This window comes from Vigna unguiculata, chromosome 2 (assembly GCF_037176805.1).
Source record: "Vigna unguiculata cultivar grain cowpea cultivar isolate G323 ecotype 2 chromosome 2, ASM3717680v1, whole genome shotgun sequence".
In the NCBI taxonomy this organism is placed as follows: domain Eukaryota; kingdom Viridiplantae; phylum Streptophyta; class Magnoliopsida; order Fabales; family Fabaceae; genus Vigna; species Vigna unguiculata.
In genome coordinates, this window is record NC_140793.1 from 31,440,268 (window position 1) to 31,463,383 (window position 23,116).

General features: G+C 31.9%; 4 protein-coding genes and 1 pseudogene across 4 annotated transcripts; 2 read left to right on the forward strand and 3 right to left on the reverse strand.

Moving 5' to 3' along the window:
• Positions 1-359: 359 nt before the first annotated feature.
• On the reverse strand, positions 360-2,560 carry LOC114174225 (AAA-ATPase At3g50940-like). Its single transcript, XM_028059019.2, has 2 exons — positions 1,143-2,560; positions 360-1,035 (listed from the first exon to the last, which is right to left on the reverse strand). The coding sequence occupies exons 1-2, from the start codon at positions 2,142-2,144 to the stop codon at positions 601-603; spliced, it is 1,437 nt and encodes a 478-aa protein (XP_027914820.1). The 5' UTR covers positions 2,145-2,560; the 3' UTR covers positions 360-600.
• Positions 2,561-6,285: 3,725 nt separating this feature from the next.
• Positions 6,286-8,379, reverse strand: LOC146888513 (uncharacterized). The gene is made up of 6 exons (XM_085670131.1): positions 7,613-8,379; positions 7,344-7,445; positions 7,223-7,253; positions 6,922-7,148; positions 6,680-6,829; positions 6,286-6,502 (listed from the first exon to the last, which is right to left on the reverse strand). The coding sequence occupies exons 1-6, from the start codon at positions 8,377-8,379 to the stop codon at positions 6,286-6,288; spliced, it is 1,494 nt and encodes a 497-aa protein (XP_085526257.1).
• Positions 8,380-10,027: 1,648 nt separating this feature from the next.
• LOC114169015 (AAA-ATPase At2g18193-like) lies at positions 10,028-11,742 on the reverse strand. Its single transcript, XM_028054027.2, has 2 exons — positions 10,660-11,742; positions 10,028-10,552 (listed from the first exon to the last, which is right to left on the reverse strand). Exons 1-2 carry the CDS (start codon positions 11,644-11,646, stop codon positions 10,163-10,165), a joined length of 1,377 nt encoding a protein of 458 aa, XP_027909828.1. The 5' UTR covers positions 11,647-11,742; the 3' UTR covers positions 10,028-10,162.
• A 4,348-nt stretch (positions 11,743-16,090) lies between these two features.
• LOC114169025 (AAA-ATPase At2g18193 pseudogene) lies at positions 16,091-17,641 on the forward strand (annotated as a pseudogene).
• A 3,150-nt stretch (positions 17,642-20,791) lies between these two features.
• Positions 20,792-22,710, forward strand: LOC114173997 (AAA-ATPase At2g18193-like). Its single transcript, XM_028058715.2, has 2 exons — positions 20,792-22,041; positions 22,165-22,710. Exons 1-2 carry the CDS (start codon positions 21,016-21,018, stop codon positions 22,558-22,560), a joined length of 1,422 nt encoding a protein of 473 aa, XP_027914516.1. The 5' UTR covers positions 20,792-21,015; the 3' UTR covers positions 22,561-22,710.
• Positions 22,711-23,116: the final 406 nt, after the last annotated feature.

Consider the following 23,116-nt stretch of genomic DNA (forward strand, 5'->3'; position numbering starts at 1 on the left):
AATCCCTTAAACTCACTTATATTAATGAAAAGAAAGGGGGCAAAAAGAAGAAACTAATTGGATGACACTTCTAGCATACCAATGCGCGACTTAATAAAGCTGAATAACCCGTGAATGAACTTGTAAACTTTCTTGACAAAGCTATTCAAAAGGATTAAATTCACCTTGAAATAATTTTTATTTTGAATATTTTTCGTATTTTTTTTCTTGTGAAATTTTATTTTATAATTGTATTTCAGAGTAACAAAAGTATATTGTATAAAATATAGAATAAGATTAATATAACTTGGATATTAAATTTATCTCAAATGTATTTCAAATATTGAAATTAATTCTTAAATTCTACAAGAGTGCTATAATATTTTCAAACATATATCACCACAATGATATCACTAAATATTCTTAATAGACTTTTGAGAAACATAATCTCACACCTATATTTACAATTTTACATATTTATATTTACAATTTTTTCTTTTTCGTTACAAATATAAAAATGAACTTTTTTTTAATAATTAAAATATTTCTAAAATTGTGTTTTCAAGTGGTATATGTGGTGTTATAAATCCCTACTCATCACTATATTAATTGATTTGAGTGTCAAATAAGAGAATCGGTGTCAAAACTCCTGCTGAAAACAACCCTCCCCACTCCATCACAATTACTATCTTTGACCTTTTGTTGGAGAAATTGAACAAGTTCTTCCAAACAACGGTGAGGATCCTCATATCTCAATAGTTGCTCCCCTACCACTGCAGGTGTGATTTCTACTTTCTCCAACAAATCATCAATTTGCTGAAAGAGTGGATGATCTCCTTCGATGCCCAGATAATTGGAAGCCAACATTCGAAAGGCCTTGCCTTTGAGGAAGGACATGTGAATGTGCATGTCCATTCGACCAGGGCGCAGCAACGCTGGGTCAATTTTCTCTTTGTGGTTAGTGGTGAAGATTATAATCCGCTCCTCTCCACCACTCGTGCTCAAACCGTCCATGTAGTTAAGCAGACCCGACAGAGTAAACCTCTTTGACTTCATCTGTTCATTCATTTTAACAAAAACACTCTCATTCGTTCATTGTGTTGCTTACAAAGATAAATGAATCATTAGCACAAACACGTAGAGTGCAGAACACGAAAACAAACCTTTGAACCCTCACTGTCAGACTCCGAATCTCGATCATCTGAAGAACCATTTGGTTTTGATCTTGCATGAACCTCCTTGTTGCAGTCTATGTCTTCAATCACAATTATGCAACGGTTAGATGCTTCCTTCATGCATCTCATAAGGTCTGAGTTAGAGATGATGGAAGAAAGCTCCAAATCATACACATCGAATTTCAAGTGGTTTGCCATGGCTGCAATAAGGCTAGATTTTCCAGTTCCGGGGGGTCCATACAACAAGTAGCCACGCTTCCAAGCCTTCCCCACTTTCTTGTAAAGCTCCTTCCTCCTCAAGAACCGATCCAAATCATCAACTATATCTTTCTTCAACTCAGGACTCAAGGCTAGTGAGTCAAATGTGGCAGGGTGTGATAGATCACTTTCGTTCCAAAAGTCATCTAACCAAGAATACAATTTTAAAATCCTTCTCTCATTTTTCATGGCCTCATATGATTTAACCACATGTGGGATATACTGATCCAGTACCCTCTGTCTCTGTTTTTCGTTGAAGGTTAATACAAAGTTATTCTTCCTGTTCATAGACTCCTCCCTGGACCCTTCATTCAGTTTCCAAGTGTATTTCACGCCTTCAAATTCGTCCACCACATCATCACCTCCATCCACTGCAAGCTCAAGGTGTTTCTGGTTTTGCCGTCTGCCAACTTTGAGCGATTTGTAGGTGTGAGTAATCTTGGTGGGGAGGTACGTGAGGGCAGCTTCGAAAAGTTCATTGCGCTCTCCACAAGTTTCATCCCAAAATTGGTTTATTTTGATAGAGGCTTTGTTACTTGGTTGGTATTTGCAGAAGAAGCCCTCTAGCTTTGAGACGATGTAGGATCGAAGCTGATGGGGTATGAGATCATTGATTGCAGTTCTGAGGAGAATCGTGAGTGTGGAGAAGGCAGCATACACCTCGAACCATGATGATGCTGATTTAAAAGAAGAAAGACTGTTGTGGGAGTACAATCCATGCTTTTTTACCATAATATGGACTCAAATGATAGTAGAAGAAACAAGATGATTGAATGAACCAATCCCTCTGAAACACGCTATTAACTAATTCACCAATAAATTAAGAAATTAAAAAAAAATAAAGTTAGGGATGAGTTGAATACGAGAATGTAAGGTAAAATTCATATCATCATCTTATTAGCTACAATAATAAACAACATATTACTCAAGTAAAAATAAAAAATATTTAAAATATATAATGAAATCAGATTTTGTTAAAGAAAATATTTAACTCACTTAAATGTGATATGTTCTTATGGAAGTAAAATTGCAAAACTTGGTTGTCATTTAGCTTTTAAGGATAAGCCAAAAACGAAAAACAACTCAATAAAAATGCAACGATCGGAAAAAAATATTGTTGAGATTGCGTTAGTTATGAATGGAAAGAACGAATATTGATGCAGAGACAGTAAAGAGGAAAAAGAAGAAGAAGAAGAAGAAGAAGAAAAAGAAAAAAAGATGAAAAGGAGGGAATTACCTATTGGAAGCGAAGAAAAACGGGATGAAGAAATATAGGTGATAGAGAAGAGGAGAGTTATCTAAATCCCTAATGCTGAAAATAGTTAGATTTGGAAAAAAGAATGAGAGAAATTGAGGCGCCATTGACAATGCTAACCAAGTGTGAGCAAGAGCGTGAATCTCTCTTTCAGAATTAGCAAATACAAGAAGAAACGAGACATATAATAAAGAGAAAAAAACAGGGGTTCCAGAATATGTTCAGCTCAAATACTAGGTTCTTTGTTCTATAGATATCATCATCTTTTTATCAATCATGTGTTACTTATATCACACAGTTGACTGCCATATTTTTTCCCCTTTTATTACCGACATCTCCCATAAAATTATGGCTACACTTCTTATTTTGTCGTCATTTCCTTTTTAATTATTCAATTGTCTTTTTTTTAATTAAATTTTAATTTTTGTTAAAATTATTTAATTAGATTATATATATATATATATATATTACGTGTCATTCGTATTATTTTAAATTCTTTTTATTTTTATTTATTTGTTTTTTTAAAGTTCTTTTATTATATATCAGTATTAATGTTACTTGTTAGTGATAACACTACGTGACAGTATTTTATATTTTAATTTAATTGTGTTCTAATTTTAAAAATTGAAGTAATGTTATTTCTCTAAAATGTAACTAAATTATTAAGTTTAATTATAATTTATATATATATATATATGTTAAAATAATTTTTTAAAATTTATATATTGAATAATTTCACTTAAATATTTAAATTAATTATATTTTTTAATTTAAATTAAAAAATTCTTTTTAAAGTATGAAAGATATAAATATAAAGTCTTAAAGTCATTTTTTAGAAAATTCAGCAAATATATTGAGTTGGTGAAATTGTTGTTTCAATTTGTATTACTATTTGCTGTTCTTTTCGGCTTGTCCGCATCTTTTTACAATCTATTTACTGGTCCATTTGAAAGTCTTGTATATGTGGATCATTTCCGCATCCATCAGTCACTTCATGTTTCTAAATTCATAACGTACTATAGGATGAATAATGAGGAAACAAATTAAAGGTATTGCTTGCTTCATGTTTTGGATCATCAACAAACACATGTCATGTCATGTCATTTAACGGGGTTTTCAAGTTTAATGCATCCAAATCATGAACTTTTGAACTTGAACAAAGACAATGATACTATATTCTTAATAAATGTTAGGTGTTAGAAAAATCTTTAAACGTTTATTATGATTGGAAAAGGTAGATACACGACAAAAAAAATTGTGAATTATTGACGATAACAATCTTAATAGAAAAAATTTGTTTAATTCAAATTTATTTATAGATTATCGATGATTATAAATTTGTTAGTAATTATTGACGATAATAAATCTGTTAGAAAATATGGATTTGTAATTATAAACAAATTATTATCATTGATAAAATTAGTTGAATTCTTTTCTTTCTCAGTTTTTTTTTTATTATCTTTTTCTTTTTTTTTCTTCTCTTGTTATATCTTTTTTTCTTCTAACTCTGATCACTATTGTGTCTTTGTCACTTATGTCATTGTATCTAGGCTTGCTGGAAAATTTGTCACTTATTTTACTGATAAAATTTTTTGTCAATAATAAAAAGTATAAATTATTGATGAAATTTATCAACAAAATTAACTTATAGATAATTATAGACAAAAATATTCGTCAATGATACAAATTCTAATTTATCGATGAACTTATTACCAATAGAAATATTCATCACAATAAATTAAATTCTAAAATCCATTGATAAAATCCATTTTTATATTTGGATCCATCAACAAAATTATTTTCATCGATAATAATTCGTCGATAATTACAAAAAATGTTGTAGTGACACGTGGATAAGTTGAATTAATTTTTATTTTGAAATTTTGTTTATATATTTTTCTTGTAATATATTACTTTTGTTAATTTTATTTTTGCAAAATCATGTATCCTCATAATAATATCATCAAATAGTCTTAATATATACTTTTAAGAGACATAGCATCTCCACTCTACACTAAGACATTTTAAAAATTGAAAAAATAAAAAGGCTTAAATACCTTTTTGGTCCTCATTTTCGTAGTGTTTGTTGCGAATGGTCCTCATTTTCAGAGAATGTTTAAAATGATCCTCATTTTTACCGAATGTTTAGAATGGTCCTCATTTTCGCAATTTGTGTTTTATTTGGTCATTTTTTGTAACGCCGTTTAAATCATTAACGGAGCATTGTACATGTGGCACGATTTGTATTAGGGTGTATTACGTGTACTGTACATGTGGCTTAATTAGATATTTGGGGATAAATAAGTGAGCTAGGGTTTTGGTAGGAAATGTTTGGGCAGTTGGTGAGTTTTGACAATCTTGTTCCTCCATTCCCAATTGGTATTGTTGCAATCTTCTTCTTCCAGCAATCCCATTATATAGGTATGTTACGGTCCCAATCTTCTTACTTTACCTCTGGTTGTAATCGTTGGAGGCAACCGTGTTGTATCACTTCGTGCACTATTGGTGGTTCAACGAGAAACGAATTAACCCCGATTTGTAGTTGCAGAGAGATGGCTGCTTTGAGGATGACAAGAACTCCAAAGAATATTGGTAGAAAATTTTGGGTACAATCTATTTTTATTTTTGTGTTAATAATAAATTAGTTTTAATTTTTGGTTTATTGATTTACAGAGTGGTGGTTCCAATAATGTGGGTTGCAACTTTTTCAAATGGTGGTGTTGATGAAAAGGATGTCATCATCATGTCACAAATGAGGCAGATTAATGATTTGGAGAAGTCATTGAAAGTTGCTGAGAAGAGGCTGCAATTAGTAATAGGGTTCACTTGAGTTGTTATTTTATTATTTGTATTGTTATTGTGTGTAATCTTTTAAAGTCCAATCTGTTTTGTACTATTGTTAAATGAATAAATGAATTAGTTTGATTATGTTGATATTAGTCCCAACATGTTCAAAATGACATCTTAATCTGAGCATTGAAGTAAGTGAAATTGATTTAAGTTTGGGAAAAATTAAATTGATATAAGTCTGGAAAAAGTTAAATTCATAACATTAATTCATCCTCATCAAAATGCACTACATCAATGTTTGGCAAAAGTGAAACTGAACGAAGTTTAAGGAATGTCAAAATGCAGTACATCAATAATGAATTCTACATCAGAAATTCTAAAAAATAACTAAGACGTTTGTAGCTGCTATCATGGCCTCCTCCTAATCTGTAATTTCATCCTAAACTGTTGAGATGGTTCTTCTGGTGTTGGTAATGGTGTTGCTTGACTCTCCACTTTATTCCTTAGTGGTTGAGTTGTTTGAGTTTCAACAGTTGGTGCATTCTCAGCAGTTTGGGCATCTGGTGCAGTCTCAGCAGGTGTTGCAGTCTGCTCATCCACAGGCTTATCTGGGCAATTGTTCCTGTTTTGTCCAATCTGACGGCATATGCTACATTTTTTTCTATGACCTCCTTTGCTGATTTGTGTGTTATCCTTTCTCAACTCCCACTCTTCCAACCTTCTTTTTTTCTTGGGTCTTCCTGGTAAGATTCTCTTATGTGGTGGATGGACGTCAGGATAGGGAGTTTTTTCCCATAAGACTTCACCATTGACTGGAAAGATGATGGATTAATATATTTCTTCATAGGTGGATCTCCTGAAACAGATTGGTATGAAGTCCTCAGCATTGACATTGATAAAATTCATTGCTGCAATAGCATGGCAGCAAGGGATAACAGTCAGAAGCCATTTCCTACAACTGCAATGTTGAGCATCCACATTCACTATGTACTTATCTCCAACCATGAATATGTGCCTCACTTCAAATATCTTTTCTCCTGACCAGCTGCAAATATCATTACACATATCAGTACACGAATAAGTTGATTGTGTTAAAAAAAGACAAAAACCTAACCTTGGGATCCAATATTTGGTTAACTCCTTTTCCTTATGTAGTCTGTCAAGGACCTTTGGGCAAATGTTTCCTTCAAAAGTTGTAACCTTTTTTCTCTTGGTGACCCACCTTTCCATTAAATAAACTCTGATTTCCTCGAGCATGGTGATTATAGGTTTGCCTCTTGCATCCACTATGACACTATTAAAAGTTTCACTCATATTGTTGACAATTGTGTCGCATATGGCTCGACCACTAAATCTAGACTTGGACCAGAACCTGCATAAATAATAGCGTCAGTATTGATATCAGGTATTTGTACAAAAATCAGGTATTTGTATAGAAATCAAGTATTTGTACAATAGAGATACCTTGGAGGTATAACAATAAGGTATCTATAAGCATCAATATTTAACTCTTTAATTGTTAACATCACTCTTTCCCAAACTGCTGCTGGGTGTGTGCTCCTAGCAGCCTTCCACATGAGTATCTTTAATTTTTGGCCAGAGAATCTTTTTCTGAAATTTGCATACAGATGCCTCATGCAAAACCTGTGCTCAGCAGTGGGTAATAGGTCCTGAATGGCAGGCACTAATCCCTGTGCAATGATAAGATTATTAGTACTTACAACATTAAACAAAAATTAATAAATTGAACATATATTAAACATACCTTTTGTTGGTCAGACATAAATGTCACTGTCCTACACACGTCAATACCTCAAAGATCACCAATAAGCAATTCCAAAAACCATGTCCAAGTTTCTTTATTTTCAACTTCCACAACAGCATACACTAAGGGCAGTAACTGATCATTAGCATCTCTACCCACAGCACTCAACAACTCACCTCCGTATTTTCCTTTTAAAAAACAACCATCCAAACCTATGATGGGTCTACAGAAGACAAATGAATCTTTACATGCTTTTAAACAGGAGTAAAACCTCTGAAAAATTGCTTCATCATTATCATTTTCCACTTTGATTTTTATAGTTGATCCAGGATTACATTTTAGTAATTCATGTGCATAGTCGTAGATTCTTTATATTGCTCTTTAAATGACCCATCTACTATATCTACAGCCATCGCCCTTGCTTTACGAGTTGTTGATATTGACACATGTGTATTCCCTTTTCTTAAAGCCCTTTGTCTTACGTCCTTTATCTTTAGCTTTGGATTCTCTATTAGAGTTTGGTCCAAGGTTTCACTAAGCCACTTTGCTTTGATGATATTAATCTTGAACTCCCTGCTACAAGAATGAACATCAAGTAGTTTCCTCAATTGCCAAATCTTACGGCTACGAACATAGGAACAATATGCGGACCATTGACATTTATTTTGTGCACCCAAACAACCAACCCTAACTCGCTTACTATCATTTTTCAAGAATTTCAGATTTCTCCCTGCATGAATAGCATAAGCCCTAATGGCATCCTTGAAGTGGTTATTGTCTAGAAAAACAGCTCCTACTTCCCATTTGTAATCCGCCATACTTTTTGGCATTACAAATGTCTGGAATGGAACACATCTTGTCCTTTCATCATTGTTTTCTTCATCCCCAGCTGTTTCATTCTCGTTATCTGGCCCACTAAGTAATTCTTCTGAATGCCATTCATCATCAGATAACTCGATTAAATGACGTGCTCTATTTTCAAATTTACCTCTGCTAGAATCATCACTTTCAGGCATAGTTTCCACTTCAATTTCACCTTCCACTTCAACATCACTATTCAGACCACTGACATCCCCAATCTCTACTTCAGCAGCCTCTTCATGGGCCTCTACTTCACCACCGTGGTGGATAATAACATTGAACCTATCATCACTCATTGCCCTAAAGTAAATTAAACAGATAAAAAAGATGTATTATTAAGCCTACTTTAACGTAATGGGAGACCACTGCTACAATCAATTACAAATAAAATAATGGGAACCATTACACCAACATCGACAACCGACAAACAAACCAACTAAAATAATACCCCACTGAACCCCACCTACAGACACAAACTACACAAAATCATGGAAGTAATTTAGAAACCATGCAGAACATCACAACAATCGAAAGATAAACAAACCAAAAAATAGAATTACGAAAATCCTAACCCACGAGCAAACACAACCCAGAAAACCCTGAACCCACTTACCTCGTTGATGATGATTAACTAGAAAATTGAAATGAAGAGTACAACTGCAATCCAATGATGAAATGGCAAGTATTAGCTGCTTCCTCTGTAAATCTGAACTCAAGAAAGACGAAGATAAAGAAATTTCCCTAATTGCAAAATTTCCCCTAAATTAAAAAATTAACGTTAATTAGCCACCTGTACAGTACACGTAACACACCCTAATACAAATCGTGTCACCTGTATAATATTTCGTTAATGATTTGAACGGTGTTACAGAAAAGGACCAAATAAAACACGAATTGCGAAAATGATGATCATTCTAAACAGTAAAAATGATGACTATTTTAAACATTTTGTGAAAATGAGGACCATCCGCAACAAATACTACGAAAATGAGGATCAAAAAGGTATTTAAGCCAAATAAAAAATATCATACCATCCTAACCTTTATAATAATAGCATAAATGCCAATAAATGCCGATAAACACTCTTAAAAATCTTTCAGTAAATATTATCCAAACTTTTTATTTTGTCTTCGAGTTAATTTAGGAGACGATGACGCTTAGAGGACTTGAAAAAGTGAGGAAGTTAGTGTACTTGTGGTTGATTTTTTATTCCCTACTTCTTGTTCTGGAGTGGTGAACTCTATTTAGAGCAGTTCTTGAAATTATTCTCTCCTCCATCTTTTCTTCTTACCAATTCTACTAAACATTCTCATTCAATATGATACCATACTTTCTTCTACTTGTGGCTTCAAATAGGGTCTTGTTTCAAACAACCTTTGGTAAGCATTTTTTACTCAATCAACATGAATTTTGCAATTTTCATCAAAGTTTGATCATTCTCATTTGATACACAATTTCCGAAACTTTATCTCTTGATAACTGATACATTTTCAAATATATTAAATACTTTATATTTTTTTCTAATAAAATAAAGTCATGTCTTATGAGTCAAGTCATAAAAAATCAAATAGAAATATTTAATTTGAGCATAAGAAATAGTACTAAATCTAATACATCTTTTAGTTTTTCTTAATTACACATTGTTCTTCATTTGATTTTCATTTGTTGGTGGTACTCCATAGGTGATGTTGGTATTTAACATTCAAGTAACTTAATTTCAATTTAGAAAAAAAATAATTGATGTGTAAATTACATAACAAAAAATAGAATAAAGAGAAGATATATTAAGATTTAAATTGATCTCTTTTAATAATTATTTTTTTCTTATAATACATAAATAATCTTAAAACATCTCCCAACAACCTTCAATAGTTTATCGAACAACATATGTAAGCAACATAAAATATTAAGTAATCTGAGTTTAAGGAGAGAGACAGAAACAGATAAGAGAGATGAACACGAATTAATTCATCACAGTTGAACACATGGAAGTGAAATTAACAAACGAGTTTCGTAGGCATGTATGAGAATAATCTCACTACAACTGAAAACTACGACTGAAAACAAGCCTCTTAACTCTCAGTCACAATTCCTATCCTTGACCTTCACCTTTTGTTTGAGAAATTGAACAAGTTCTTCCAAACTAAGGTCAGGATCCTCATATCTCAACAGTTGTTCTCCTACCACTGCAGGGGTGATTTCAATTTTCTCCAACAGATCATCAATTTGGTGAAGGAGTGGATGATCTCCTTCAATGCCTAGATAATTGGAAGCCAACACTCGAAAGGCCTTGCCTTTGAGGAAGGACAAGTGAATGTGCATGTCCATTCGACCAGGGCGCAGCAATGCATGGTCAATTTTCTCTTTGTGGTTAGTAGTGAAGATTACAATCCGCTCCTCTCCACCACTCGAGCACAAACCGTCCATGTAGTTAAGCAGACCCGACAGAGTAAACTTCTCTGACTTCATCTGTTTATTAATTTTCACAAAAACACTCTCATTCATTCATTGTGTTGCTTACAAAGATAAATGAATCATTAGCACAAATATGTAGAGTGCAGAACAGGAAAACAAACCTTTGAACCCTCATTCTCAGACTCTGAATCTCGATCCTCTGAAGTAGCATTTGGTTTTGATCTTGCATGGACCTCCTTGTTGCAGTCTATGTCTTCAATCACAATGATGCAACGGTGAGATGCATCCCTCATGGCCCGCATGAGTTCCGAGTTAGAGTCGATGGACGAAAGCTCCAAATCATACACGTCGAATTTCAAGTGGTTTGCGATGGCTGCAATAAGGCTAGATTTTCCAGTTCCGGGGGGTCCATACAACAAGTAGCCACGCTTCCAAGGCTTGCCCACTTTCTTGTAAAAGTCCTTCCTCCTCAAGAACCGATCCAAATCATCAATGATATCGTTCTTCAGCTCAGGACTCAAGGCTAGTGAGTCAAATGTGGCAGGATGTGATAACTCACTTTCGTTCCAATAGCCACGTATTCTGGAATACAACTTTAGAATCCTTCTCTCATTTTTCATGGCCTCGTATGTTTTAAACACATGTGGGATATAGCGATCCAGTACCCTCTGTCTCTGTTTCTCATTGAAGGCTAATACAAAGTTCAACTTCCTGAAGCTAGACTCCTCATTGGACCCTTCATCCAGCTTCCAAGTGAATTTGACGCCTTCAAATTCGTCCATCACGTCTTCACTTCCATCCACCGCAAGCTCGATGTGTTTCTGGTTTTGCGGTCTGCCAACTTTGAGCGATTTGTAGGTGTGAGTAATCTTGGTGGGGAGGTACGCCAGGGCAGCATCGAAAAGTTCGTTGCGCTCGTGGTTACCTTCATCCCAAAATTGATTAATTTTGATAGAGACTATGCTATGTGGTTGGTATTTGAAGAAGCCCTCTAGCTTTGAGATGACGAAGGATCGAAACTGATGGGGTATGAGATCATTGATTGCTGTTCTGAGGAGTATCATGAGTGTGGAGAACGCAGCATACACCTCGAACCATGACGATGCCGATGTAAACGAAGAAAAAAGGTTCTTGGAGTACAATCCCATGCTGTTTTACTATGATATGGACTCAATGTTAGGGGAAACAAGATTTGGGAGTAGCTCAGGATGATTGAATGCACCATTTTCTCTCAAACACCATCATTCATTTATACTGATTTCCGTCTTGCATCGCAAGTTAAGGTTTTCCTTCACTTATTTATTTACTGTTTATTACAGTAACGTATTTTCACATCCTAACGCGGATTCTCACATCCCCATGCGACTGTTTTCTATGTAATTTATTAGAAAAATAATATTTTTATGTTGGAAATTGATACTTTTAATCCACTTTTTCTTTTATCCATTTTTAACTTCTGACTTCAATTATTACAACACATCACTACAAAATATCAACATAAATGATTAACAACTCACTTTTAGTTCTGAAATAATTATTTAAAAAATAAGCATTTATATTTATGAAGAAAAAAATTAAAAGATAATGTCAAATGTGTAAAATTATTATTTGTTAAGATATAATTTCATAAGTTTATAGTAAATAAATTTAGACATAAAAATGAAATTCATTTTTATCTTAAATTATAATATTTTTTTAACTTAAAATAATTGATATATTTATCTTAACATATTAAATTAACTTTTTAAATGCTAAATGATATTTTAATTTAAGACGACACTCGTTAAATAATATAAATAATTCAAATATAATTATTTTTACTAAAATAATATAAAGTAGTTAATTAATATTTTAAAAAATTTAATAAAAATTAATAGTTTATAATTAATGGTTATTTATATTTATTTGTGTTTTAAGAGTTTATAACTAATGCACATTGTTTTTTGAGCTGAGAAGTAAATATTTTCCCTTCATACGCGTAAACTTGGAAAACACGCACACGCACTCCCACCCTTTATTTCATTGGTTAGTTTATGAGGAATAATTTTGTTAAAGAAGTAAAAAAAGGTAAATTTGGCGCTATAACATGATCTCACCCTAAATCCCATTCACTTAGCAACAGCCTTGTCTGGTATAGCTGACAAGAGAGCAAGAGATAACTCATTATTGTTTTTCTTCCTATTTCTTAATATATATTTCAGACCATACTTAAATATATTAATAATAATAATTTTTAAAAATTAAATTATTTTATTATAATAAATAATTAAAACTTAATTTATAAATGTTTATAATTTAAATCATAATATTATTACATATTTATATTTTAAAAAGTAATATCATATAAAACTGTACTATTTTAAATTTGAGTTTTTTTTTTTACTTTAATTTTAGTAAATTACAAATGGTTTAAAGTATGTAATAATACACTAATAATGTAAATTTTCGAGCTAAATCGATGACTGATTGAAAAAAAGTTCAAAGTGATATTTATAAATTAGACATCTAAAGTAATATAATCGATAATATTGTTAAAAGAAAAGAAATAAAAATATTTTTATGATTATAATATTTTTAAAAACATTCATAATTAATTATGGGTGTCCTTTTTTTCTATTTATTATTACAATAATAATCACAATAAATTAATAAATAAAAAAATAAGGAAAATGTATTTTTGCCTCAACTTTTTCATATTTTGGCTTTTACTCTCTAAACTTAGTGTAACTAATCTTAGTATTAACTTCTTTCCGCACAAACGTAACAATTGAAGTAGTATGATAATAAATCTAAGTCCTATACAATATTTGTTGTTTCTTCATTTTTGCCTATAAAATTATAAGTTATATTTAAAAATATATTCCTTTTTCTTAATTAAATTTCAACTCCCTTGATAAATTTTTTAAATTTTTAATTGAGTCTTTAATAAATTTTTATAGTTTATTGAGTATTTAATAAATTTATGTGTTTCAATTAAGTTTATGTTGTTTAAATTGTTGGTTAACCGAGTGGTGATGTGACTGTTAGATAAAAGTGACAATGCATATCGAACATACCATACAAATCGATGTACAAACTCAAAGAAAAAATGTGGGACGAATTAAGATATTAAACTGGCTGACCCACTTAGGTCCGTTCCGCACAACCCGCAGTCCGTGCAGACTCAAAATGGGTGGACGGGTAATTTTCTTCAACCCTAAAGTAATAATCAGATTCACATCCCAATGAAATCATAAAATTTTAAAATTTTAAAATAATAATTTTATGAGATTATAAAATTTTAAAATTATAAAACAATATATAAGGATAACTCAACAATTGTAACATGATGTAAAATTAAAACAAAGAAGAAAAAGAGAAAATAATAATCTAATATAATACGATAATAACAAAAAGAGAAAGGATAAACTTCACAACCTTTTTGTTCTCTTCTCATGTGCCTCCACAATATCAATATAGCAATAAAATAATACAATAATATAATACGGTATTAATGGAAGAAGGAAGTAAGTTTATCTATGAGATTTGCATTTCATTTTTGTGCCCTCACATAAGCCAAATGTTCCTTCTCTCTTTTGATTTTATTTGTTTCTTATTTTCGAAATTTAATTGAACCATCTTGAAATTAAGGAGATAAGAAATATTTTGAATTTATTAGATTTCAAAATAGTGTAAGTTTTGATCAATTTTATAAAATTATTTATTTCTTAATCTTTTAATGTTTTAGTCATCAATATTAATGGGGATAATTGAAAGAAGTTATACTTTCAGTTTATTCTATCATATACTTAAATTTTGTATTATTTTGATAATCTTATTCTAGGTTTCTTATTGTGAGTAACAATGTGAAAGAACCATTATAAGGTAAGGAAAGCTAATAACTTTATCTATTGTTGATTTGTATTTATAATTATATGAATGAAAATTTATGATACATGCATTATGATTGTGAATTATTAGATTTAATTGTAATGGTGATTAATATATATGAGGTATGTAAAATTGTTTGGAGGTTGAATTGATAAAGAAAGAAAAAATAAGAATTTTGTTCTGGTTTTTATTGAGTAATATGGCAAAATATAATAGAAATCATATTGAGATGATTGGGTTATTGGTTGGGTTCTCCATCAAGGTTGAGTTTTTAGAGTTTGGTGTATGTATTTGAATTATTCCGTGATATTTGAATTGGATGCACTGGTTAATATAATTAATTAGAGACTAATTTAGTGATCAATTCATTTGGTAGTCAAAACCTAAAAAATTAGTGTAAGTGACCAATTTAGAGACCAATTGATAATAGAAACTATTTTAATTACCAATTTAGAAACAAATTATAATTTTTTGAAACTAGTTTAGATACCAATAATTTTTAGTTTATAAATTAGTATCTAATTTGGCCACTATAATGATTACTTATTTTCTATCACTAAATATAGTCATTATTTTAGAATTTTCTTGTAGTGTTAGTATTTCATCATTCCTTGAAAATTGTTGCTTACAAACGAAACCTTAAAATAAAATAAATAAGAAAATCTTAGATTTATATAATTCCACTGTAAATTAAAATACTTTCATTACAAATTTCAAACTTAATTATTATAGCTTTATTTAAAACATGTATTTAAATTATTATTATTAATCCATATCCAAACCAAATCGGAGTTTGATTTTTTTTTCTTATTTATACAAACCTTATATCTCATAGATTGTTAAGTGTTCCGGTACACCTAATAAGTCTCATATCGTTTAGGAGTAGAGGTCAAGCGAAATTTAAATACTTTTATCTCACTCCATCGTCCAAGACGTCTTTTAAGGACAAAATCATGACGGAGCTCCACGCTGCTCGCCGAACGAACTTGGGTCGAATCGGAACACTAAGAAACTTTGAAATCAAGAAGCTAATTAATTTTGTTTCACATATATTAGTATAGACAAAATGAAATTTTAATGGTATCCAAATTGAATATTTTATTTTTGAAATTAATGGAATTTTATGAATAGAGTGACATTATAAATACAATTTCTATTCCTAGATTGTCTGCATGAAAAGATCATCTTCATTTCATTTTCTAATATAAAGAAAGCTAATTAACATCACTCGTTTTAGCTTTAAAATGATATATATTTTTCAAAATTAAAACATAAGTAAAAAACAATGTTTTTATTACATACATAAATAAATAACAAAAAGTTACCTTTTTAATCATGTTATTAACGTGAAATACCAACGGACTTGAGATAATTAATCTCCCTGTAATAAAACTCAAGAGGAAACTTATTTGTAAAATAAGCTTTAAATTCTCACCATTTATTTTAAATGAGAAGCTTCATTCATAGAATTAGATTACCAAAATGGAAAAAATAACTATAAGAGAAGAGAAAAACATTAATGGAGCAATCAAAACCTTGACCATATATATACTTTAAATACAAAGAAAGAGCATATTTCTGAAAATAATAATAGTAATAATACAAAAACATTACTTACAAAGAAAATAAAGAGAAAAGGTTACAGCAGAGTAATAATAGTAGTAGTAAAAGACAAAATCAATACTTGAGCTACAAGAATTGAAATTAGTATGAATAGCTACTGAGTTTTACACAAATTTCATTAATCCTCGGGTTCTCTCTTTCTTGTATTCCCAAAAGTTCACTCAAACCATGTTATCCAACAAGACCAAAAATCTTCGTTCATTTGCATCAGCTTCATCGTGGTTCGATGTGTACGCTGCGTTCTCCACGTTCATCATGCTCCTCAGAACTGCATTCAATGATCTCATACCCCGCCAGATTCGATCCTTTCTTGTCTCAAAGCTAGAAGCTTTTTTCAATAGCCAACCAAATAATCAAATATCTCTCCATATCAACGAGTTCTGGCGCAATGGGCGTGATGAAAATGAACTTTTCTTTGCAGCGCAGGAGTACCTCCCCACTAGGATTACCAGAACCTACAAATCACTCAAAGTTGGCAAACTAGAAAACGAAAAGCACCTGAATCTCGCAGTGGATTCAAGCGAAGAGGTGGTGGATGAGTTTGAAGGCACCAAGTTCACTTGGAAGCTGGATGAGAATTCCGAGGAAAACTCGCGCCATTCCCAGAAGCAAGCCTTTGTACTGAGCTTCAACGAGGGGAACAGAGAGAGAGTGTTGGATCGGTATATCCCACACATCCTTAAAACTCACGAGGCCATGAAAAGTGAGAAGAGGATTCTGGAGATCTATTCCTGGTCCCCTTATTATGAATGGACCGAGAGGGAGTTATCTCATCCTGCCACATTCGACACGCTGGCCTTGGATCCTGAGTTGAAGCAAGCTGTAGTTGATGATTTAGAACGGTTCTTGAAGAGGAAGGAGTTCTACAAGAAAGTGGGAAAGCCTTGGAAACGAGGGTACTTGCTGTATGGACCGCCGGGAACCGGAAAATCTAGCCTCATTGCAGCCATTGCCAATTACTTGAAATTCGACGTGTATGATTTGGATTTATCTTACATTGATTCTGATTCAGACCTCATGGAAGCCATGAGAGATGTATCTGGAAGTTCCATCTTGGTGATTGAAGACATAGATTGCAACAAAGAGGTGCATGTTCGATCAAAACCAGAACAAGATTCAGAGAGTGGTGAGGTTAGTGGGAAGTTTCGTCTGTCGAATTTGCTGAATTTCACCGATGGTTTAAGATCAGGCGGTGGAGAGGGGTGGCTTATAATATTCACTACTAATCACAAAGAGAAAATAGACCCGGCGTTGCTGCGCCCTGGTCGCATGGACATGCACATTCACTTGTCCTTTCTCAGTGGTAAGGCGTTTCCGGTTATGGCTTCGAATTATTTGGGCATTGAAGGAGATCATCCACTGGTTGAAGAGATCCAAGGAATGTTGGAGAAGACACAAGTTACCCCTGCAGTAGTAGCAGAGCATCTCATCAGAAATGAGGACCCTGACCTTGCTTTGGAAGCACTTGTTGAGTTTCTCAAACAACACTAGAAGGAGACCCAAGTGAACTCTATTCGAAAGAAAATCTCAGTTTCTATCTGTGTTTTTTATGTAACTCTGTTGAACTTATAAGAGGCAAGAAAATAATAGAAAATGATGTAATGACTTATCAATTATAATTTATGCGAGAAATATGTTTATTTGGTTTTATATTACGTATTCTTATAATTTTAAGTGTGAGTTTAACTTTCACATTAATTAAAAATTAATTAAAAATGAAATGAGATAATAGAGCACTATATAAAAATAAGATAAATATTTATAAATCTATTGTCTTAAGAGTTTGAGTTAAGAGTGATGTGAATATTTTATGTAATTGGACTTAGGTTTATTAGTGTTTGTTCTCTCCAATAAAAATTTAAATTGCATAACTTAAATTCAAAGATTTTGGGTTAAGAGTAGTATAAATATCTTTTGTGGTTGGACTTAGGTCTCATTAGTATTTGTTCTCTAATTTACTTTGTGGTCTAAAAATAAATAATTAAAAAGGAAAATTATTGGAGTTCTTATTACAATTATAATCTATCATCACTTTCCTTAGTTATATGTTTCACTTAATTACACAACTTAAATTCAAAAATTTTCTTACCTGATACATAATCAACAAGTTATAGTTTTCTCGTTTCGGTCTAAAGGGGCTGAGTACCTTTCATCTTCTATTTTCGACTTTGGTTTTCAGTCTCGAGTGATGATGGATATCTATAAAGACACTTTTAACACTATTATATCAATAGTTTGTTCTTGAAAGAATAATATAGTTTAATATAGAAACTCGTCACCTTTTATGTTAGATATGTTTATCTATTTACTAATATTAGATATTTTGCTTTTATCACAATATTTTAGAATATGTCAGCTGTGTGATAATAATGGTGCCTAATTAATAATTTTTTATTTATGATAATAACTATTTTGATAATTAATAATTTTTTATTTTATAAATTGATATTTAAATTTATTATTTTGACTAACAATTTTTTATTATTAAAATTAAATGTTAATAAAATATTTTTATAATATAAAGACAAATATTAATATCAAATTAAAAAAATTATGATCAAATTAAAAATTCTGAACGAAAATTAAAATCAAATCACTATTTAAACCTTTATTTCAATTTAAAAACATTAGATTCTACTTTTACATCTCGATTTCAACTTTTACGAGCATAACGAAATGCAAGAAAAAGAAAAAGAGAGTTGAAAAAAAAAAACAGATGACATGGAAACATTTGTTTTAGTCTGTATAGAAAGATATATTAAACACTTCATATTGAAGATGGGAGATAAAAACCGTTTTCTTAAAATATTTTGGACACTTCATAAATGCATTTTTTTCACCAATAAATTTAAAGTAATTTAAAAACAATTTTGTACTCTTCTTTAAGATATAATATGTTTTATATAATAATTGAAATTGTTTTGCATTAATACCCTAAAAGGAAAATAACTTTTGTACTCATCTAATATTTAAATTGGAGTGCAACACTAAAATTGTATGAGAAGAGCCAACAACTTTTTATTAATTCATTTAAATAACATAATAAAAAAATATCAATACTTGTATCCGTAATTATTATTATTATTATTATTATTATTATTTATAGGTTTAGTATGCTTTCATGTTTTTCTTTTTATTTTTTCTAATAAAATATTTTTTATTATTATTTAGATAATTGCAACATTGATTATTTTAGCACATTATATCTTCTACAACTAAGAATATAAAATTCAAACATCTATTTCATCTCTTACAATTAAAAAAGTCCAATATAGCTATCGACATCATATAGCACTGCTTTAAAACAATGATTGGTATCACATTAGATAGCCAGTGGACAAAATTTACGTTTGTACACAATAGAAAGGGACTATCACAATAGAAATTATTTTCATAGGAATTAACACATATATGTCCATGAATTGACTCTTCGTTACCTAACAAATACACATCCTTATATTTTTTATTCACCTTATATTATATAATGGGTTTTAATTTATATACATAAGGGGTGAAAAGGTGGATTTGGCCAGATAGATTGATCACAAATCCGTCAAAAAAATGTATGGCGGGCTAAAATATTAAGTTGGCTAAAATATTAAGTTTGTTGGTATGCAAAAGCCAGTCCCACATAACTCGCAATCAGTATAGGTTGGCCCACAGTTCGCATAAGAAAAAAAAAACTTGCACTTGCGTATATTACTTTTCTTTTGAACTTATACATGGATGTTTTAAATTTTTTATGAGTGAAAAAGACAAGTGTCATATATTTTCTAATGTATTAAAATTTGAATACATCGTGTATATTAAAATATAAATATGATAAAAAAAATGAAAAAAATAATTATCAATTTATCATTTAACTTTCTCAAAGTTTTTTCTAAATTATATAAATTTATTAAAGTTTTCTGATTTATTAAATATTAAAAATTTTATCACATGAATCTTAAAAAAAATGAACCTGCAGACTAACTAAATTTTTCGGTCCACCTTTTTAATATAAGACAGATCAGTATGATCCAATCTATATTTTATCAACCAAATGCAGAATAAACCTGAACTAACTAGTCTAACCCACATTTTCACTACAAATTTACATATTAATATTATTATTATTATTATTATATTATGTTCAAACTTCTAAACTAAGAGATATTATTATTATTATATATCTTTTTTAACTTATTTTATTAATTTTCTTCTCTTTTCGTTTGTCGGTTCCTCCCTTGATGTATGCGCACTTTCTTTTTTACACATCTCATTGCAATTTGCAAAGCATTATTTTGCCTTCGATGAGCTTTTTCATTTTTGTGCCTCAATTATCTTTTTAAAATATTTTTTTAATTTATCATACCATCCACTGTTAAATCATAAATTATTATATATATAATGAGCGAAAGCTGTTTCAACTTAATTTTATAAGATTAAATAGTCTACTTTACTTTGGGGACAAGTTTCAAACCGGATGGAAAAAAATGTTGATACCAAACAATAATGCCACATTAGTAGTCCACAGGGACGGCTAAGAATTAAAGGTCTAAATAGTTATTTCATTGTTTACAACTTTTCATGATCTTTTAAGTTGCAAAGAAACATCCCTTCATTTGCCATTATATCTTCCAATACCTCAATCATTACTTTCCTAGAAGTTTCTCCCATAAGTAAAGTAAATTTCTAAGAATTTGCATGATGAAAAAAGCACACATAAACTCCCAATTGTGCAAAACTTTTTACACCTTAATTGGTTATAATATGCATCCCAAATTATTTCTGTATGGAAGTATCACCATATAGTCCCAAAGATTCTTAACTTATATCTTATTATTTCATTTATACTTTAATATTGTGATGAAATATTCCTAGCGATTCACTGGTTTAGGTGTTGATAGACTTACGTGGATGTCATGTTGAGAAAGAAAAGGGTCTCACTCTCACCCTTTATTATTTATACCTGCTTCTGCCACTCTCGGTGACTCTATCAAGCTTTGAAATTGTAGCATAAACCACAACCCATTCATTTCACTATGAGACCTTCCATGGGGGGTTTCTCTTCCTCCTTCACAAATGTTCGTTCTGCCTCGTCATGGTTCGAGTTGTATGCAGCTTTCTCCACATTCATCATGCTTCTAAGAAGCGCAATCAACGATCTCATACCCCAACAAGTTCGCTCCTTCGTACACTCCAAACTAAAGGCTTTCTTCTCAAACCGTCAAAAAAGCAACGTTGTCTCACTTCAGGTTACTGAACTTTGGGATGGCCACACCAACCAACTCTTCCAAGCCGTTCAAGAGTATCTCCCGGCAAAGATCTCCCACTCTTACAAATCCCTCAAAGTTGGGAAAATTTCAAAGCACAAGAACATAGTAATGGCGGTGGATGGAAAACAGGAGGTGGTGGACGAGTTTGAAGGCATCAAGCTCAAATGGAAGCTGGTTGAACAAAGCTCCCAAAAAGAATCTGATAATCGCGATCCTCTTCGTCCTCGCAAGTTACCTGGTTTCGAGAGGGAGTGCTTCACTCTAACCTTTGATGAGAAGCATAGAGATGTGGTTATGAACAAGTATCTCGTGCACGTTCTGGACGCATTCCAGGAGATTCAAGCAAAGCAGAGAACCATCAAGATCCATTCCATTGGTGGTGGAAGATGCTGGCAGAAAAGTGACTTGACTCATCCAGCGTCGTTCCAGTCGCTTGCATTGGATCCAGAGCAAAAACAGGGAATCATTGATGATTTGGATCGGTTTTTGCGGAGGAAGGAGCTGTACAAGAGGGTGGGGAAGCCTTGGAAACGTGGCTACCTCTTGTACGGTCCCCCAGGAACAGGAAAATCTAGCCTTATTGCTGCCATGGCTGACCACTTAAAGTTTGATGTGTATGATCTGGAACTAACCTCTGTGTTTTCTAACTCCGACCTCATGCGAACCCTGAAGGAGACATCTAACCGCTCCATCATCGTCATCGAAGACATCGACTGCAACAGAGAGGTGCATGTTCGATCACCAAAAGACTTTTCAGATTCCGATTCAGAAAATGAACACAAGCATGTCAAGGTTTGTTTGTTTGTTTGTTTTCTAAATCAGTACCTTCCCCTTTTTATTTTCTCTAAAATTTAACACTGTCTCTAAGAACTCTTATTTTGTTCAGAAAATAACTAACTAATTATCACTGCGTAGATTAAGACAAGCAGGTTTACTCTGTCGGGTCTGCTTAACTACATGGATGGGTTGTGGTCGAGTGGTGGAGAGGAGCGGATTTTGATCTTCACCACCAATCACAGAGAAAGAATCGACCCTGCGTTGCTGCGCCCTGGTCGTATGGACATGCACATTCACTTGTCCTTCCTCAGAAGCAAGGCATTTCGAATTCTAGCTTCCAATTACTTGGGCGTTGAAGGAGATCATCCACTCTTTGAACGAATTGATGATCTGTTGGAGAAAATAGAAGTCACCCCTGCAGTGGTAGCAGAGCAACTAATGAGATATGAGGATCCTGACGTTTGTTTGGAAGCACTTGTTCAATTTCTCGAAGAAAAAGCCAAGGAAAGACTATGTAAGAGAGAAGTAGACTAGTCATGTTTTAGAGTCTTCTCAACTGTATTGTCACTCGGATAAGATGCAGAACAAAAACCAGTGTCTTCTTGTTCTGTTGTGTTGTAGATGGGTACTTGTGTCTTGAACTGTTGTAAAATTCAATGCCAAAAATGATTTCAAGATTCTAAATCTATGTTAACTTTAAGAGTTTATACGTATAAGTACGACACCGAGTTTATATTTTACAAAGAGTTAAGAGCACATGCGGGTAGAATCTTGGTTTGGTAGCTTCAAAACAAAAACATAAGCCAACAAGACTATAATTAAAAACAGGGAATTATGATCATTCTCACACGCTGAGGGTACTCATACTCTACAATCGCGCTTTTCCTTTTGCCTTACAACTTCCTTTAAAATAAGATGATTCGTTACATGGTGGTACTTATGCGCCAGACTTAGACTGATATTTACTATGAGATGTAAAATAGTTATTTGAAGACGTGTTTAGCACTTGGACATTTCGAATTGCTGCTTTGCTACGAGCTTACTGGTTCAAGAAAGATCCAATAATAGTTTTCGCCAATTTTTTGTTATT

Bases quoted from the DNA above. Each gene is read 5' to 3' on its own strand.
- LOC114174225 (XM_028059019.2), bottom strand. From the start codon at position 2,144: ATGGTAAAAAAGCATGGATTGTACTCCCACAACAGTCTTTCTTCTTTT. The intron at 1,036-1,142 runs GTTTGTTTTCGT...ATGAATGAACAG, and splicing joins CTGACAGTGAGGGTTCAAAG to ATGAAGTCAAAGAGGTTTAC.
- LOC114173997 (XM_028058715.2), top strand. From the start codon at position 21,016: ATGAGACCTTCCATGGGGGGTTTCTCTTCCTCCTTCACAAATGTTCGT. The intron at 22,042-22,164 runs GTTTGTTTGTTT...ATCACTGCGTAG, and splicing joins ATGAACACAAGCATGTCAAG to ATTAAGACAAGCAGGTTTAC.
- LOC114169015 (XM_028054027.2), bottom strand. From the start codon at position 11,646: ATGGGATTGTACTCCAAGAACCTTTTTTCTTCGTTTACATCGGCATCG. The intron at 10,553-10,659 runs GTTTGTTTTCCT...ATTAATAAACAG, and splicing joins CTGAGAATGAGGGTTCAAAG to ATGAAGTCAGAGAAGTTTAC.
- LOC146888513 (XM_085670131.1), bottom strand. From the start codon at position 8,379: ATGAGTGATGATAGGTTCAATGTTATTATCCACCACGGTGGTGAAGTA. The intron at 7,446-7,612 runs GTCATTTAAAGA...TGTCTTCTGTAG, and splicing joins GCTGTAGATATAGTAGATGG to ACCCATCATAGGTTTGGATG. The intron at 7,254-7,343 runs GTATGCTGTTGT...TGACGTGTGTAG, and splicing joins GATCAGTTACTGCCCTTAGT to GACAGTGACATTTATGTCTG.